At 38.3% G+C, this 13,481-nt stretch overlaps 1 protein-coding gene across 1 annotated transcript; it reads right to left on the bottom strand.

Annotated features, from left to right (window-relative positions):
• Nucleotides 1-3,121: 3,121 nt before the first annotated feature.
• Nucleotides 3,122-8,276, bottom strand: LOC121513555 (urokinase plasminogen activator surface receptor-like). The gene is made up of 5 exons (XM_041793365.1): nucleotides 8,231-8,276; nucleotides 7,945-8,069; nucleotides 7,731-7,887; nucleotides 3,655-3,765; nucleotides 3,122-3,537 (listed from the first exon to the last, which is right to left on the bottom strand). Exons 1-5 carry the CDS (start codon nucleotides 8,274-8,276, stop codon nucleotides 3,335-3,337), a joined length of 642 nt encoding a protein of 213 aa, XP_041649299.1. The 3' UTR covers nucleotides 3,122-3,334.
• Nucleotides 8,277-13,481: the final 5,205 nt, after the last annotated feature.

The following is a 13,481-nucleotide window of genomic DNA, read 5'->3' as shown; positions in this document are numbered from 1 at the left end:
AAAACGTGGAGAGCTCACTGAAAATGAAAGAGTCCACATTAAAGCACTTCATGATGCTGGATGGTCTCTGAGACAAATATGACAGGTGGTCTAAAAAATTTGTTAAGCACTGTATATCACCATTAGCTAAATGTAACGAAGCTAAAGTGAGCCAGCATTTGTGTAACTACTCCTTAAACAAATCAGTACATGATATAATCTCAGATTAGATCTCTGACCATTATTTTTCTGTTTTACTCTTGAAAAGATTGTTCAGTTTGTGATATTTGCAATGTTGTTATTTCATGAATGTAACTGCCAGATTTTGTTAATTAATAAGGTTGAATTAAAAAAAATCTAAAACTGGAAATATGGTGTAGCAGAAAATAAAAAAAAAACAGCCTGTTAAACCCTCAAGAGATAAAAGCAAAGATCATAACATGATGTCTGTGGTGGATTTCTGGTCTACTTACAGCACCTGACCCCATCTCAATTCAATGGTTCAGAATGACCGATGCACAAGGATGAGAAACTCAGGGACATGAAGGTTAAGTGATTAAAGTAAAAGTAACAGTGATTATGTGTAGTTACAACAGAAAATTTAAAAAGTGATAAAGTCTTTTATTCAAAGGCAGCAGTGAACAGGTGTGTCTCTAACCTCGACTTAAAAAGAATGCTTCTGATAAGAGCACAACTTCTGTCTCTCTGTCAGAACGGAGGGACAGAAGTTGGGGATTAAATTTACTGTTTTCTGGCACAAATCTCTCTGTTATGATACTTTAAATGACCCATAGGCCACTGTGGCTGAAAGATTTGGGAAATTTACCTCACAATGAACAAAGACAGCATATAGCCAACAGTTAACTTTCAATGAAGGCACAGGCATCAGCGCAGTGATGTTATATTGTTGTAGTGTTAGGAGGTGGGGTCATTCTCCATCAAGACTGGCAATGTCATTGACTTGTATATATTTGCCCAGCCCAAATAAAGCCAAATCAGGGAAGAGGTGAACAGTTTTTTAAGTCTAAAATAAAAAATTCTGTCACATGTAGATCTCAGTGTTTTCACATGTTTACAGCAACCTTATTCCAAAATATTTGACGTGTTTATGCACAAAGTTTGAATTTCACGTTACAGGAACTTTAATAGTGAGAGGTACATACAGGTTTTGGAGCAACATATGCTTCCATTTAGTTGACATGTTTTCAGGCACATCCCTGCCTATTTCAGCAAGGCAATGCCAAATCACATTCTGCATGAGTTACAACAGCATGGCTTCACAGTTAAAGAATGTGGGTACAAGACTGGCCTACATGTAGTCCACACCTGTCTCCCATTGAAAATGTATGGAGCATTATCAAGTGCAACAGACAAAAATGTAAACTCAACACTGTTAAACTAAAGATGTACATCAAGCAAGATGAAGAAAAGCTGCCATAACATAGTAATAAACAGTCTTCTGTCCCATTGTTTAAATATGTTGCAGAAATCAGATGAATTTTTATCAAACTAACTGCACTTTTACTTGAGTACAATACTCTTGCACTTTTTTAACCACCACAGTGAATTAACTCAAGGCTGATTTCCTCAACAAAAACCATGGTAAAAGCAAAAGCACACATTTGTATGTGGCTTCGTGGCTCTCTTAGCTTCCTTGTTTTTTTCTCTTTCACTAGCTGGCTTGGCCTTCACTGAGAGGTTTGAGGGCCTTTCAAAATCACACCACGTGATGGTTTCAACACACAACACTCCACTGTTGCTCAAGGTTTTTATTTATCTCATCAGTTTTTCTCTGAAAACCATCACCATGTAGCTTCTCTGCATTACTGGGACCCTCTGGAATTTTATTCTTGAATTCAGAGAAATGAAAAGATTACCCCAGTTACAACAGAGGTCAAACCATGAGAAAGCAATCACAAATATCTGCCTCCTGTGCTATTGTTGTAACTGTTTGAATACAAACTCACACCATGAGTTCAAGTCTTGTCTCAAACATTGTTAACACCTTCAATTTTCAAGGGCAAATCCAGACTATAAATCAGAGATTAGTCAGAACAGTAGAAGGGACTGAAATAACTTTCAGGGAAAATTAATTTAGTAATTGTTAAAAGAGGCAAAACATTTGCATAAAAGGGTTACAAGTGGCAAAAATTAGTTGAAAAGGTGTTTACAGAGTGACAAAAATGGGTAAAAACTGACAAAAATGGTTTTAGAGAGACAAAAAATGAGAAAGTAGCCAACATAGGCTAAGCAATGCTAAAAATGGGAAGAAAATTAGCAAGAAAAAATGATTTGTTAAAAGTAGTTAAAAATTGGCAAACATAGGAAAAAAATGAAGAATAAAAAGAATTACAAGGGAAAAATTGGATAACAGCAGCAAAAATGGGCTAAAAAAGGCAAAAATGAGTGGGAAAATTGTGAAGAGAGGTTAAAAAGTTCCAAAAATTTGGTTAAAAGTGACTAAAAAAGTTAAGGGAGTTGGCAGACACAGTAATGACAAGGGGTCCAAAAGTGGCATGAATAAGTAAGTTAATCATCAGAATTCAACAGTTAATTGTCAGAAATTTACACATGGAGGAAATAAAAACGTGAAAAAGGTAGAGCCAATAAGTTTGTCATTGGAGATTTATTTCAGGTTACATGGCCAGAAGATGTACAACAGAGTTAGAGTGTGAAGTCCTCCAGGTGTCTGACATTGTATCATAAGATTAAAAGAACCACAGCAGTATAAAACCTGTGCAGCCATCATGGTGGCAGGCACCTCATGCACAGTGTCTCAGCTGAGGAGTCTCTGTTAGACTCTCAGAGAACATCTGCAAAGATGCATCATAAGTTTCAACTGACTGGGACTGTCTGTATCTTACAAGAAACCAAACAAAACTGGAGTTAAGTGCCTGCAAAGCGATGATGTGCACACTCACATGATGCTTGATGAATTTAATCTGACAGTGAAAAACATGAGAAATTTCAGAAGTTTAAATAAGTTCATGAAAGTTTAAGAAAACTTAAAAAAGGAAGCTACATAATTTTCAGGAAACTGCTTATTTTGCTTTTGACAAGAGCATCAACACAACATAAATATGAAAAAAGTCAGTATAATATTAATATATATAACACCTGTGAATCAGTGTTTATTAAGAACCTTTAATAGCTTAAAGAACAACAGGATAAGAACTTGCTGACTGCTATTTGATGAAAACCAAAAAATCTTAAATACAGCAGCAAAAAAATAAAATAGTTCAGTTATGCCTTGGTCTAAATGTTTTAACTAAACTACGTGTTTAGCTTTCTGCCCTCTCTTGAACAGGAAAAAGAACAAAGCCAGAGCTGAGAGGAAAAGTGAGCAGTTTTAATATTAACACAACATAACAGAAGTGAGCAGTGGTGCTGTCAGCAGCAGCAGGAGGCCAACCCTCGGGCTGCTGGCACTGTTGCAGAGGTCACCCAGACAGACGCTAAAGTCCACATCAAAGAAGTCTTCCATCTCGTCAAGATATGAGGAAAACCGCTTTGAGGCACAGCCCTTCATGTTGCCCGCTTGTGCATTTCCATGTTTCACTGAGGGGATAAAAATGATGTTAATACACAACCTTGAATTGAACATACTTCTGCTAGAATAATTTCATGACCTGAGCAGAGGAAATGTTAGGAACAGAGATGCTTGAATTTGGTTACTTGAGGATGAGATGCAGTAGTCCTCATCCCCCTCACAGTCCAGAGTCTTGGTGCACATCTGTCCAATGCAAGTGTAACACTTCTTACCATTGGGCTGGGATTTGCGGCCACCTGCTGTTGAGCAAGTAGAACAGGTTTAAACAATGCTGACTCTGATGTAAGATGACTTTTATTTTCTTTTCTTAACTGTTACAGTGTGGACAATTCATCCAAAGAAAGAAGAGTATGTAAGATGAGATTTATTTTTGTTAAGTCTGTAGCTCTTTATATTTTACAGATTTCACAGTTTAAGTGACTTCTATACTGTTTTGAGAGCATGTTTGATTAATTGATGAACCGCTAGAGACTCTAACTGTGTATTATGTCCTAGCTCCAAACGTGCTGTTTCATTTTTTGTCTTGATCACAAAATATTGGACACTGAACACTGAGTGGGCTTCCCGCCAACAGCCCCACGGTGTTTACACAAGCAACAGGCAGTCTAGTGTCTACATTTCTAGAGCAATGCCACCACCTACCTCTCCGCCTGACTGTGCTGGATGCTGTCGGCTTGCCCAGAAAATTGCAGAACTTGAGGGTCGGATTTCCAGTCTTTATCAAATCCAGGAGGCTGAGCATGTCACGGACTCGCTGGCCACAGAGGCCTCCCGCTTCCCAGTCAACAACACAACACTTCCCTGGCTTGGTCCCTCCACTACCTCTGAACCGCTGCCATTGATTCAGGAGGACCAGGACTGGCTTAGGCTCGGTGCAAAGCCGAAAGCCCAGAATTGTTCCACTCCAGCTTCTTGGGACACTTGAACGGTCATCTGGGGCAAGAAACATGACAGGCACCTTTCCCACATTCCTCCTCCTCCTGCTGGGACCTTTCAGTTGGAAAACAAGCTCGAGGCTCTAGGAGAGCAACACCTTTCCACCGACAACCCGGAGTCCCCTGTTGGACCTGCTCAGCCGCCGCCAAAGCCACCCTCGGTACTGGGAAAAGCCTCCTCCAGTCGGTCTGCAGCCGCTGGACACCGCACACCGCGGCACATCACATCTAAACAAACCAACTCCATGCCCTCAGGTGAGCTCCAGCACCAGCCCACAACCCTGGTTATAGGGGACTCCATCATCAGGCATGTCAGATCTGGCACAGCTATAACTCATTGTTTCCCGGGAGCCACAGTCCGTGACATCACAGATAAAACCATTGAGGTACTTGCCAATAATCCACTAATCACCAAAGTCATCATTCACATAGGTACAACATCCACTCCCACTTCTGACCAGTCCCACTACTATTAACGTCCCCCTGGTCCTAGCGCCAGTGTCAATAGTTCCCTATTCTCAACTTTTGCAGTGCATGTGCAGCCAGGATCCTGCCGCTCTGCTGAAAATTCTTCAACTGATAAACTGCCATAAATACCAGGTTAGGAAACAGTCATGAAACACTTTCTCCTGTAAACATCATGAACTTGAAAAGCACTCAGAGAGTGCAGACCTCCGCCATTAGCCCTATTCCTGGATCCAGACAGTGATCCGGATCAGTCCCAAAAATGAATCAGTTCTTCCTTATGCCATTTCTGACATTTCCTGAAAATTTCATCAAAATCCGTCCACAACTTTTTGAGTTATGTTGCTAACAAACGAACAAACAAACAAACAAACAAACAAACAAACCCACCCGATCATATAACCTCCTTGGCGGAGGTAAATATAGTACAAATTAAAGACAAAACGTCTGTCCAGGTGGGTTCAAAATGAGTGTCCCGTAGCACAGCCTTTCAAAATAAACTCTAGTCAAGCTGCGTCTGTTTTATTGTGAAATGCTGTTTCAAAAGGTGTTTTATCATGAAACACCTTACAGGCGTCTTATTTTCTCTGCGTCTCTGGTGGAATACTCTACAGACTGAACTGAAACTCTCGGAACTTATTCCACTTGGAGCCTTCCGTTCTATCCTGAGGGACAGACAGTGTGAGACCATTGAACAGTGCCTATGTTTTAAATCTCAAATTGTTGTTTGCTGTTGTGTTACAGCTCCTGCACTTGAAAACAGTACTGCACCTCTAAAAGTGTATGTTTAAATCTATACTGTTACTTCTTTGTAACTGTTCTTATGACAGGTGCTGCTGACCTCTTGGCCAAGTGAAAGAGATCCTGATCTCAATGGGTTTTTATCTGGTTAAATAAAGGTTAAATAAAAATATTTTAAAATGCCATTTTAAAAGCAATTTTTTAAAACGGAGTCTCAAAAACTAAACGTGTTATTTTTGAGACTCTGTTACAAACAGCTCATATTTTCAAACGGCATTTATTGTGAAATGCGGCGCGGTCGTGCACGTGGGAGAGAGAAAGGCTGGACTGAGGGGCACAGAGGTTAGAGCAGTGGTTCTTAACTGGTGGGTCGGGACCCAAAAGTGGGTCTCGAAACTCTTTCTAGTGGGTCATGAATGTGTGCCAGGGCAAAAAACAAAGGCAAAAACTCCATCTACAGAAGCCCTGAGTGGACAAACAGTAATTTCATACATGTATTTTTTGTTTGGTTTTCCTGTGATTCAGAGTAAAATTCAGTATTTTTCTTAAGATTTCTACCTATAAAGCTGGTTTACCCAACATGACAAGGACATTATTAGAGAAATTACCAAACTTTCATGCAATCTGGGGAAAATGGAGTAAAATAAGATGTGTGCATGCAAATCCTTCTGTAATGAAGTGCCGTTCTAACGTGCTTCTTTTGTCGTGTCTCTTTGTTCAATAAGTTTTCTATTTTGGGTCGAATACCAACATTTTTGGAGTGTTCTCTTGTCTTCATGGTGTAATGGTAGCCAAGAATACTGATTAACTAACATTCATGAAATAAATGACGATATTTTTTTCTTCTTTTTTTTTTCTTTTTATTTGGGTCATGACTTCTCTTAAGGAGGAAGTGGTGGGTCCTGATGCCTGACCAGTTGAGAACTACTGGGTTAGAGTACAAAGCTCAGGAGTTGACAATCTGTTACTTTGGTGCTTCATTCTATGTCCAGTCTAAATATTCAGGTCTCACATCGGCGCCCCCTTAAGCATGGCGCCCTACACAACCACCTATAGTCCATGGTCTATGCCCGGAACCAGCTCTGGGATTATGGAGAAGGCAATATGTCATTGATTTTGAGTACTCTGGCCTCTTCACAAAAGCCTCTCCTAATACCGGTCAAAGTCAGAGTAGTTTTAGCACAGAAAGCTCAGCTGATGGAAGGCTGAGTGATAGATGAATTTACATGTTTGGCATGATGATGTCCTCCACAAACTTTGTAGTCATAAATTGCCACTTATTAGCAACACCCTTTAGTATAGCGAAAAAGCTTTTAGTGAAAAAGCTTCAAAATCCTGACTGAAAACACATTCAAAATTTCCATTGCCTTTGGGAGAATGGAACTGGAATTGCTAAAATACTCATTCATTCATTGTTTTGAGAGAGACATTCAGGCGCTGCATGGCAGAAGTTCTCCTTGACCTCTTGCTTACTTTCATCATTATTACTACTGTAAGAAAACATTTGATGCTTTAGAAATAGAGAAAATAACCACTCTCTCCCTCACAAACACACGTGTAAACATTTTGCTATGTCTGTGGCAGTTGGGAATATGATGCCCCTGGGCTTTCAAAGAGCAGATGGAGATGGAGGGAAACGTAATTTTCCTCACTTGTCTGGGAATTTGAGTCTGTGTCTTTAATGTTGGACTCAGAAATAAGGTCTTAGATTCTTCACCAGGACAGGACTGGCATAGCAGCACACAACTCTCACATTTACAAATATATATACTGCAAATGTCAAAAAGACATAAACAAATCAAAATTAACTCATTAATTACGGTAGGTATTTGAAGTTAGCATTTCTGACATTCAAGCTTTGGAAAATATTCTTTAAAAATTAGATTCTTCAATGAGCTCAGGCATTATGAACAACTTTAAAGAAATGGTCAGTTTTGTTATTGATGGTCTTGAGTTATCAATATAGGGCTTTTTCATAACAAACTAAAAGATCCCTACAGGAACTTTGAATAAGGAACAAAAAAGATTCAAAATATCACGAGATGATAAAAGCGAGTTACCTGGAGCGAAGTCAGTGTTGCAGAGGTCAGAGGTGCAACACTTGGTGGTGATCAGTGTCCTGTTAGTTCCATAGTTGACTGAGCCTTCCAAACACTGATCAGCAGTGAAACATGACTTCATGTGAAGATCAGCTTGTAGAATACCTGAGGGAAAAGTCTTTGGTTAACAATGTCAGTGCAAAGTAGTTTAATTCTAACAAACAATTAAAGACACCTTACCTGTTTGTGAGGCTATCCTTACTGCTCCACACTGCTGATCCTTTGAAGGACACTCTCTCACATTGTTTGCACAGGTTTCTTTGATCCCTGGCCCACATTCATAACACTTTAGAGTGTAGGCTGAAAAAAAAAACACAAGAATGGAGGAAACATGGTATTTTTTTAATCATATTCTGGAAGTTTTTATTGTGGGAATGAAGAACCATGTAAGATAACAATACAGCCTCCCTTTCAAAAAAGATGGAACTTTGTGGAAAGCATGAAGTAGAACGAAAACTTACCTTCAGGCAAAAGTGCAAACCCAAACACCAGGCTGAGGAGATGCATTTTGGGATGGTAGGAGAAAAGTGTCTTTCTCTGCGATCAGTCGAACCTTTAAATAGTCCTCAATAGAGGGAGTAGTCCTCAGCATCAGACCACACCTTCACTTCTGTTACTGTCTGTCTCAGTCAGTCCCTCTGTTTCTGTCACCCTCTCTCTGTATTTACAGAGCTTAACAAATTTATTAGACCACCTGTCTATTTGTCTCAGAAACCATCCAGCATCATGAAGAGCTTTAATGTGGACTCAGGGTTTCTGCAGAAATCAGCCAGTCAAATTTAATGCTTTTTAATGCCATTTTAATGCTATACCGTAAAATTTTTAATGCCATGACTGTAAACTGAAGAAAAATTACACAGGTTTGTTTTTTTGTAAAAGATGATTTTTATATGAAAACTGTCATTACAAATATCTCATCTTAAACATATCAGAACTCATGGAGCTGAGAGAGAACTTATACTGCACTGAAGGGTGACCACTAGCTCCCCTTTAAGGCATGCGCCTTAGTCTGTTAGTTTTTGTGTCCATCTCTGACTCAGTGTTTTTCAGTTCATTGCAGGGCTGTACGTTCACTTTTTTTGCCCACAGTGCTGGTGCTACAGAGGTTGACAATCTTGTAGCACAGAACACAAAACCCGTAGCACAATATATAAAATGTTTGTTACATCCCTAAAACCAGCATGTAACCAAAATATATGCTTAGTAAGTGAATGTACTTGAAAGACAAAACCAAAACGGCCAATATTACAGCTCTCATTAATATCTACCAAAGCAAACATGTATTGTATTCATCTTTTTTTTCTATTTTTGGCAGGACTGAAAGACAGCTGAAGTATTTTTCTGTGTTCATCCTTATTACTTAAACTTTAGTGTGTTCTAGAGACTGAAGTTATTTCTTTGTTCATCCTCAAAATGTGTTTCAAGGACTGAAGTGTTAGGTCTAAACTACATTTATACAGTCATGGATGAAAGTATTGGCACCCCTGGAATTTTTACAGAAAATACACCATTTCTCCCAGAAATTGTTGCAATTACAAATGTTTTTGGTATACATGTGTTTATTGCCTTTATGTGTATTGGAACAACACAAAAAATCCGAAGAAAAAAGACTAAATTGACATAATTTTACACAAAAATCAAAAAATGGGCTGGACAAAATTATTGGCACCCTCAACTTAATATTTGGTTGCACACCCATGAAAAAAATAACTGAAACCAATCACTTCCTATAACCATCAGCAAGCTTCTTACACCTCTCAACTGGATTTCTGGACCACTCTTCTTTTGCAAACTGCTCCAGGTCTCTCAGATTTGAAGGGTGCTTCTTGCAACAGCAGTTTTGAGATCTCCTCATAGGTGTTCAATGGGATTTAGATCCGGACTCATTGCTGGCCACCTTGGTCTCCTGTCATAGCGCTTCATCTCATTCAGATGACGACGTATGGTCCGAGCTGACACTTTTGCACCCTGAGTCTGCAGGACAGCCTGAATTTGTGTGGAAGTTGACTGAGGATGTTTATCCACCATTCCAACTATCCTGCGTTGCATTCTTTTGTCAATTTTTCTCTTCCATCCACGTCCACAGTTCCATGGGTTAAAAACTTCTTGATTATATCACGCACAGTGGACAAAGGACTTTTAAAATCTCTAGAGATGGTCTTGTAAGCTTGGGATTGTTCATATTTTTTCAACAATTTTGGTTCTTAAGCTCTCAGACCATTCTCGGCTCCCCTTTCTCTTCTCCATGCTTGGTGTGACACACACAGGCACACAACACAAAGGTTGAGTCAACTTTTAGACATTCTAACTGACTTCATGTGTGATTTCTAGATTGCCAGCACCTGTTACTGCCACAGGTGAGTTTAAATGAGCATCACATGCTTGAAATAAAATGATTTACCCACAGTTTTAAAAGGGTGCCAACAATTTTGTCCAGCCCATTTTTTGAGTTTTGTGTAAAATTATGTCAATTTTGTCTTTTTTCTACAGATTTTTTTGTGTTGTTTCAATGCACATAAAGGCAATAAACATGTGTATAACAAAAACATTTGTAATTTCAACAATTTCTGGGAGAAATGTTTTATTTTCTGTAAAAATTCCAGGGGTGCCAATACTTTCGTCCATGACTGTATATTGGTATTGATATCAGCTAAATTTAATTTGTAAATATCCCCAGATTGTATAAAACCCAATATTATTCATTCCTAGTCAAACTAATAAATATAGTTGTTTTATGTTATTATGTGGGTCTTTTCAATGGATCTCTTGCAGGCCAGTTCAAAAGGACCAAGGGCCACAGTTGGTCCACAGCCCATAGTTTGGACACCCCTTATATATTTACTGATACTCAGAGTAATAGGAAAATATTCCAAACATTATTTAACACTCATTAAGCACTGTTAGAGTTTGGTCCATATTGTACTATCACTGCGGTCTGATGTTTATAGAACTAATGTAAATGAACAGCACTCTTTTCTCTCTAACAGTGTAATCATAACATCAGTACTATTGGACTTCAAAGGTAATTAAAAAAAACTATCTCTAAATCGCGTACTTACCCTAACAAAACACACAAAGTTTATGCAGTGTGCTCCTGTCTCTCTCTCTCATTTCTCCCTCGTACACTGCTGTTTGTCTGTCCTTGTCATATCAGACCTGTATGCTACATTCAGACGCGTATTGTCTTGTTAACCTAACAGCAGCACCTAGGATATTAGTGGAGAAAAACGGCATCGTTTTATACATTAATGTTTAATCAGAAGTTAGCGCAGACTGAGAGCTCTGTCCTCTCACTGATAGCCAACACTGCGACCGTCAGTGCATAATTGGAAAGGACGAGGCTAACGAAGAAGTAAGTTAGTAGATACACGTTTTTAACATCGTCTAGCCTACGTGCCTTAAAATAAACCTTGGGATTATGGCAGCGCTCCTCTTCAACATAATGACACCTGTACTGCGTCTGCTCTGAGCCTGGCCCGTCTGTAAGCGCTGCAGTAGCTCCCTCTCTCACCATGGCGGTGCGTAGCCGCTCGCGCTCCAGACGCACAGAATGGCGCATGACGAGACGAAAAAAACATTCCGCTTGAGTCTAAAATGTACCAGAAATAAGTAATAAATGAACTAGGCTTTCTGGGAAAACTACAGAAAGAATTTTTAATGCCACCGAGAATCAAATTTAATGATTTTTAATGCCATTCAAGGCCTCACTTTTCGCAAAATCAATTTAATGACTATTAATGCTTTTTAATGCCCCGCGGAAACCCTGGGACTCTTTCATTTTCAGTGAACTCTCCACGTTTTACCATTTTGAACAGGAATGAGGAATGTCAAACTGAATTCACCCAAATTTCAGCCGGCTCACTGGGCTTCTCTGAGAAGTCAGAAATAAATCAAGCATAACATTCAACCACTAAAACTCATTTTTCTGTTCAGGAATGCAAGTAAATAACTATAATTTGACATATTGATTAAGAAATATGAATGTGCTTTACTATTTTTTCAGTTTTTTTTGTAAATCAGTAAATTTGAAAATTCATGGATACAATAATAATTATATTTTAGCATTAAAAATATCATTTTAGTTAAAGAGCTTCTACATTTTGGTGTATGAACCATTGCAGGAACATAAAAAATGACTTGGTAATTACCAATGCTGTTAATTTAGGGCAGCTGTGGCATAAACCTTAAGGTAAGGTAAGGGTGGTCTAATAAATTTGTTAAGCACTGTATGTATATATTTAAATGTGTATGCTGTATATATACACAGTGCATTCATTAAGTATTCAGACCCCCTTCACGTTACAGTTCTGTTATGCTGCAATCTGCTACAGTTGAAAAACAGTTTTATTCTCATTAATCTACACTCAGTACCCCATCATGCCAAGGTGAAAACAGAATTTTAGACCTTTTTTTTGCCATGTTTTTGTAATGCTTTATATCCATAATTTTTTTAAATTTTGGGCTGTGACTATTCTTCAAACCTTCCACTCAAACCTACTTTTGTTCTCAAAACTGCTTAGATTTTGTCTGTTTGTGCTCAAAATGTCTGCTTGCTCTCAAATTGCCAACTTAAATTCCCTGCTCTTCTGCTTTCTTTTGAAACTCCCACCCTCTGATTTTCCCTGGTTGATTATTTTTGTTTCTCCCTACATATGACAATGGTGCTATTTACACCTGATGAGTGAATGACACGATAACTTTGTTGTGACAAGATGCTGCATTACTTGAAGAAATGGATCTAAAAGCCAACATTTTACAGTCACTTTCTATTAAATTGTCAATTACTCATGTAAGGAGTTTCAGAGTTGATATTGGCAATGTTTCCTTGTGGCTTTCGTCACACCTGTCCAATGCCACAAAGGACGACTTGTGTTGGAAACTTCCTGCTCTGCATGCAAATAAACACGGAGCTTCATTCACCTTGATTTGCCTTTTAAAACATTTTTATTCCTTCTCAAATCATGTGATGATGTGGTTTTGCATTACAAGTAGGTGTGCATGGAAATACAGCCAGATCTTGGATGATATGGATTAAGGAAGGAAGCGAGACTGATAGATACAGTCATGTTATATAAGAAAAATAAATAAATTGGTACCTGAACTGTTCCTTTTATTAAAAGCTTTGACGAACAGAAAAGCTGTGCCATAACTATTCTTAAGTTACACATTCAAACTCAGTATTAGAGAATGCTAAGGATATGATCAGCCCTATCAACAGCTTCCACACTAGTCCATAAAAACAGCAGAGTAATGCCTCTTTTGTCTATGCTAATGACATTATTGTTTAAACTTAAGTAAGAGCAGACTGCAGACTTTGTGTGATTAATATATACAGTGCTTAACAAATTTATTAGACCACCACCCAAAGTGAGGTTTATGCCACAGCTGCCATAATTGGCAACACTAGTAATTACAAAAATCATTTTTTATGTTTCTGCAATGGTTAATACACCTATATGTAGAAGCTCTTTAACCCAAATAATATTTTTAATGCTAAAATATAATTATTATTATCCATGAATTTTCAAATGTACTGATTTATTTAAAAAAAACTGAAAAAATAGTAAAGCACATTCATATTTCTTGATTAATATGTCAAATTATAGTTATTTACTTGCATTCCTGAACAGAAAAATGAGTTTTAGTGGTTGAATGTTATGCTTGATTTATTTCTGACTTCTCAGAGAAGCCCAGTGAGCCGGCTCAAATTTG

This window comes from Cheilinus undulatus, linkage group 8, assembly GCF_018320785.1.
Source record: "Cheilinus undulatus linkage group 8, ASM1832078v1, whole genome shotgun sequence".
In the NCBI taxonomy this organism is placed as follows: Eukaryota; Metazoa; Chordata; class Actinopteri; order Labriformes; family Labridae; genus Cheilinus; species Cheilinus undulatus.
This window is presented reverse-complemented; position numbering and strand designations above follow the sequence as displayed.